This window comes from Egretta garzetta, unplaced genomic scaffold (assembly GCF_000687185.1).
Source record: "Egretta garzetta isolate BGI_Z169 unplaced genomic scaffold, ASM68718v1 scaffold168, whole genome shotgun sequence".
NCBI lineage: Eukaryota > Metazoa > Chordata > Aves > Pelecaniformes > Ardeidae > Egretta > Egretta garzetta.
The window spans coordinates 1819504-1825503 of NW_009260675.1; the positions used below are offsets into that span (position 1 = coordinate 1819504).

Genomic DNA, 6000 nt, shown 5'->3' on the forward strand with positions numbered 1-6000 from the left:
GCAGTGATGTAGTTGCGAATTAAAACTTCTAACAACAGTGGTATGTTATTTAGCCAATTGAAGTATTATTAGGTCCTCAGAGGTGTGTTCTTTAATCAGCAAACATCATAAGTTACGTCTGACATCTCCAGTGTAAAGAGGGAGAGTTGGATTTGCAGAGCAAGACTCCTCTACAAGGCTTCCACTTCAACCTGGAGGTATCAAAAGTCAATGTCCCTCTCCTCCTCCTGCTGGCAGGAGGGCAGCTTTGCTTCCAGTCATGCATACAGGTATGTGCCACCCCAGTCATGTGGGTTCCAGCCAACTTGCATATGAGTATGTCTAGCTCATGGAGCCTGATCTATTGAAGATGTGGTTAGCGCTCATTTATTTCTAATATAGAGGTGGAGAAGATGATGGGATAGAGTGAGACTGAGCAGAGCAGCTTTACTCTGCCCCAATCATTGCACGCAATAGCGCAGTGGTCAGCACGGCCTCCTAGGCAATGGGACACCTAATTGCAGTTCTCTGACGGAGAAAATGAAACACGCACCTGCCCCTGGGAAAGCTCTAACTAGCAGGCTCCGATCAAGACTGGAATGGATGCAGGAAGGCAATGAAGAAAGAAATAAACAGAAAGGCAGAAGAGGGACTTTTCCAACTCTCCTTTTACTATCGTTGGGTCACTGTGCCAGAATGAATGCAAGATTGATGGTTCAAGGAATGTGAACACTACTTAAACACAAGCAAGCAAAAACGTGTAAGGAAGTGCCATCTATGTTTGTAAAGCTTGCATATTTGCCTAGTGTAAACACCTTCTCATTTCTATACATGTGAAATAGTGAGCATAAAATGTGGGTGTCCCAACATAAAATCTTTTTTTGCCCTCTTGCTTTCTCATGATTTTTTGTCTCAAAACAATATGACTTATATTAGTACATCTTCAGCCAACAAAAGACAACTCTCTTCTGAGAATTTGTAGAGCTCTGCTTCTGACTTAAAAAACCGACAAAAGCATAGGCAGTTCTCTTCAAACTTTTCTGCACATTAATGACTTACTTATTTATTACTAATCTTGGACATGTCTGTGTAACTGTTATCTCTGCATGCCCATTCAAGTACCTTCACTGGTATTCTGACACAGAACAAAGGCAACCAGAGGACAGAGCTCAAAGTACAGTTCCATAAGTACAGAAAGACCAGGAAATATAAGCCATTTCCACATAGCTCAAAAAAAATTATGGAAATTATAACAAAAATACCGCAACCTGGAATCAAAACACTCTGCACACTGACAGTTTCTTTGATAAAGTTTTACGTTGCAGTTGTGTGTTAACTTCTGTCCTGACAAGTCCCATTCCGTTCTCTCCATCAATTGCAGTGGCCCATCGAGCTGGCTAAGTTTCACCAAGAGAGCTTTTAGAAGGTCTGGGAGCTTGCTGAAAAGCTGAACTATGACTGGGGGAGCTGACATACCGCATGCTACTGCAGTGTGGCAACCAGGAGCGCATTTGGATGCTCCACATGAGACTTCAGCCTGGAAGTCCCGAGGTGATTCCTGGCATACCTCTGTGCCACTGCTGGGGAGACCAGATCGGCCCATACCTCCAGTATGGACCTCTGTTTCCACATTTGATCTTCAGCTGTTGAAAGTCACATTAATTTCGAAATTAGTTTATAAGGCCCTGACTCAGAAACATTAATTTTCTGCTTCCTTTGAAAGAAAGGAGAAAAAATGAAGTAGGAGTATGATGCGGTACTCCTGCTGTTGATGAACCAGACAGAGAGGAACTTCATTGGTTTCAAACGTAACCGCACAGTTGTATTTGCTCAAAACCAGCATTTTACTCCTCAAAGAGTTGAAAACATTTGTTGCCTGGATGCCAAACCTATTTCTCTAGAAACATCTATAAACAACCATTCAAAACAAGTACAGAGAACGCTGTCAGCGGGGGAAGTCTGGATTGCCCAGCATCAGGCTTGGTCAGGCAAACACTTGGTCCCCAGAGTTACAAGGCCAACGAAGGAACCAGCCATCTGAAACTGCCTGCTTGCCATCCAGTAGCGACTAGTGCACCGGACAGTAAGACCACTGTGAAGACCTTAATTGGCGAGGGAAAGGGAGAGATAAATTGGCACATTCAGAGAGGAAGGAAAAGATGTGGGTGTGGATCCTCTCTCCAACTGTTCTGAGAATTATTTCGGTAGAAATAATTCTTTCTTTCATATTTGAATGTGAGCCAGAACCTTTTCTAGACTGGATGCATGGCAATTGGAATAATTTAGTGCGTGACCTCAGTATCATATGAATGTTTACACTTCCCACCAAAAGTAGAGGGAGCCATGTATTTACACATCCTTCAATGAGAAAAAACCTGGAGGAGGGAACTGGTCCCAGAAAGAACATGAAGAGACTTACCACCAGCCACACTTAAGAAAAAGCTAGTCTCTTAATAACTGCCTACTGCAGTCTTCCCAATGCAATGAGAACAGCAATGCTTGTTGGCAATCAGTTATGAATTATCAATTGGTGTGGAGTTTCAAATCATAGAATCATAGAATGTTTTGGGTTGGAAGGGACCCCTAGAGGTCATCTAATCCAACCCCCCTGCAGGGAGCAGGGACATCTTTAACTGGATCAGGTTGCTCAGAGCCCCGTCCAACCTGGCCTTGAATGTTTCCAGGGATGGGGCCTCCACCACCCCTCTGGGCAACCCCTTCCAGTGTTTCACCACCCTCATTGTAAAGAATTTCTTCCTTATATCTAGTCTAAACCTACCCTGGTTTAGTTTAAAACCATTACCCCTTGTCCTGTCACAGCTGGCCCTACTGAAAAGATTTTCCCCATCTTTCCTATAGGCCCCCTTTAGGTACTGAAAGGCCGCAATCAGGTCTCCCCACAGCCTTCTCTTCTCCAGGCTGAACAAGCCCAACTCCCTCAGCCTGTCCTCATAGGAGAGGTGCTCCAGCCCCCAGATCATTTTAGTAGCCCTCCTCTGGACCCGCTCCAACACTTCCATGTCCTTCTTGTGCTGAGGGCTCCAGAGCTGGACGCAGTACTCCAGGTGAGGTCTCACCAGAGCAGAGTAGAGGGGCAGAATCACCTCCCTTGACCTGCTGGCCACGCTTCTTTTGATGCAGCCCAGAGTACAGTTGGCCTTCTGGGCTGCCAGCGCACATTGCCAGCTCATGTCCAGCTTTTCATCCACCAGTACCCCCAAGTCCCTCTCATGATGGAGTGGATAGAGAAAACTGGGAGGCTGGTTACCAAGCAAGCAAGAAGCTCGCTTTGGTTTGGAGTCCTGATGGGCATGGGAACATCAACAGAAGAGGTGCACCCAAAAGCAGCACTGCTCCCAGGGACTGGGATGCCTGTGCTCAATGGCTGGGATGAGGGAAGGAAGAGCAAGAGAATACAAAGTCACAGATGTTGAGAAGACCCTAACGGACTTGGAAACTTGTCTTCCCAAGTGTGTCTCAGCAGTATGTTGCAGCCAGCAATGGGAAACATGAATTCTGTAGCTCTCAGAAGTTAAGCTATAAAAGACTTTCCTCTTATGGGCCGACTTGTGGCTCTTAATGCTCGGACTTGATGATCTTAAAGTTTTTTTTCCAATCTAAATTATTCTATGATTCTTGACTATATAGACTTTCTGGCATGTGGCCTTGATTTGAAGGCTGCATAGTTTCATTTCAAAGTGAAACTTCACAGGTCCACATATTCCCTTTATCCGAGGTGCTATCTACCATCCCCTCTTCAAATTGAAAATCTCTCTTGCCACAGTCTTGAGATACTACCTTGTCACAATTGCAGAAGCCAGACATGATACAGCGTGAACCTACTCTTCATGTTTTCATACAAGCTTTTCTAATTTTGTGGCTTTCATCCAAACACATATTTACCCAGCAAGCCAGATGGATTCCAGAAGGAGCTGCTGTGATATAGTAGGCATTAAAAAAAAAAAAAAAAAAAAAAAAAAAAAAAAGTAAGGTCTTTAAGAGGCTCAGTCAGAGAGTAAATCTTAAAAGCTGCCTAAATATACAGTACACGTATTTGAATAACTGTCCAGGGGTCTTGCCCATTAGCCCAACCTGAGGCTGTTTGCTAACAGTACGCTCCCGAGCAAGCAGAGTATGCCGTGACAAAATTTTCTGTCAAGAAGTCAATGAATGGAGGTCTCATATTTTACAGGTAATGAAGTTGGACTGAGCTGCATTTTGCTTTTTTCCCCCTCACAGAGATGATTATCCGTTATCCTAAGAAAGGGATTAGCATATAAGATGGGAAAGTCCAGTTAAAATTTAAAAAGTCAAACGATAAAAAATAGTCAGCATTACAGAAAAATGTACCACTCCTGCTTATTTTTGAAGAATCTGTAATGCCATGGGAAAAGGAATCCTGAAAAGCAGCCATGGGTCTCTGCATGAACGTGCTCCAGCTCTCAGGAGCTAATGAAGGAGGTTTATGATGCAGAAGGCTTTTCCTAGAACAAAATTGCATCCAGAGGAGGAAGAACAGTGTCCTCTGGCACCTCTCTATTTGAGACAGGTGACTTAGTTGCTTAAAGGAATGACAATTTTTGTCTTAATTATCAACTAAGGCTTGAATATATGCTAGCAAGGGAGAGGTGATGCTGCAGGCAAACTAAGCTCTTTGAAGAGTACGCAGCCATGGTTGAAAATCTCTCTTACATCTTACAAAGGGGCAACTGTTATGTGGTCATCAACTGACACCTATGGCCCACAGTGATTACAGAAGGCAATCATAAGCGCTGCTCATGAGCACTCCATTTTCAGTTTTACCAACTTAGGAATCAGGTCTACTTGCAGAAAAAACCCCACAGATGAGTTGAGTAAGAATCTGAAGCTGGAAATTTATTAATGAAGGTAAGACAAGATATATACATTAATTATTACTATTAGGTAAGGCAAGCCCATTGGCTTCCCTGACTATAGTGAAAACTCAGTGACACCTTTTGAATATGCAGATGCTTAAATTTAGGTAACTTCGTAACAACTTACTCTTTGTTCAAATGGGAATTTTTAGCTAAATCTGAGAGAAAGGTAGAAGATGGAGAAGTAGCTGTGCCTAAGACTGACCAGGCAGTCAGATATTTCCTTGTCTCAAACAACTTGGGTGGGGAGAGGGGGACCAGAGAGGGGTGGGGCAAGCCCTGCAGAGGCAGGGCTGCCCCCTGGGCTGCTTCTGGCAGGCAACAACCGAGCCTGTGCTGGTCAACAGGTATTCGTGAAAGGAGCGCATGATCGCCAAAGACCCTTGCTGCCCCACCAACAGCCCCTGACCTAACTTGAGAACTCTCTAGAACACCTGACTGCACAGAAGTGAGATGGGTGCCACCCCAGGCATGGTCTTGGACTAATGAGACTATATAAGGATGAGTGCATGTGTTTTGCCTGGTTGACCCATCACCTACGGATTTAGTCTCTGCTCCAAGATGACAACGCAGGATCCAAGGATGGTGATACCTCTCCTTTCTCTCTCCTCCTCTTCTCTCTTTTCCTTTTCTCGCTCCTCTCTTTCTCCACTTCTCTACCGTAAATTCACGTATACAAGTTTTGGACAACTTGCGACAGTTCGCTCAGAAAATAGTTCCATTGCCGAGTGGCCTTTGTTCACTCATTAAGCTTGCCAGTTTGTAAAGTTTTCCAGTTAATAAAGTTACCAGTTAGATTGTTCCTCTGAGTCATTGTCATGACCCTACTGGCCCTGCGGCTCTGCCAAGCACAGATCAGCTTTTTGTCGGTACACAAACCTTAAGGGGATCAAAAAGATTCAGCCATTTTGCAACCCACCGTGTGGGATGGGACAAGCTGAAGGAAAATCTGGATTGGCAAATTAAAATTTGCTTTGATATCTTGTTAAACTTGATTCCATCTTTGTAAAAACATGCTTTTAGAAATGCATATTATCTTACTCTATTATCTTGTAAGACAATGGATTCTCATCCAGCATCCAATAGGGCATTCCTCATTGTCGTGGTTTAACCCGGCTGGCAACTA

General features: G+C 44.0%; 1 protein-coding gene across 1 annotated transcript in view; it reads right to left on the reverse strand.

The window, feature by feature from the left end:
- The window catches only part of COL4A2 (collagen type IV alpha 2 chain), a 111052-nt gene extending 108666 nt beyond the window's left edge, over positions 1–2386 (reverse strand). Inside the window, 1 exon segment of the mRNA XM_035901165.1 lies at positions 2306–2386. Within this exon segment, the coding sequence (XP_035757058.1) occupies positions 2306–2386 (81 nt within the window).
- Positions 2387–6000: the final 3614 nt, after the last annotated feature.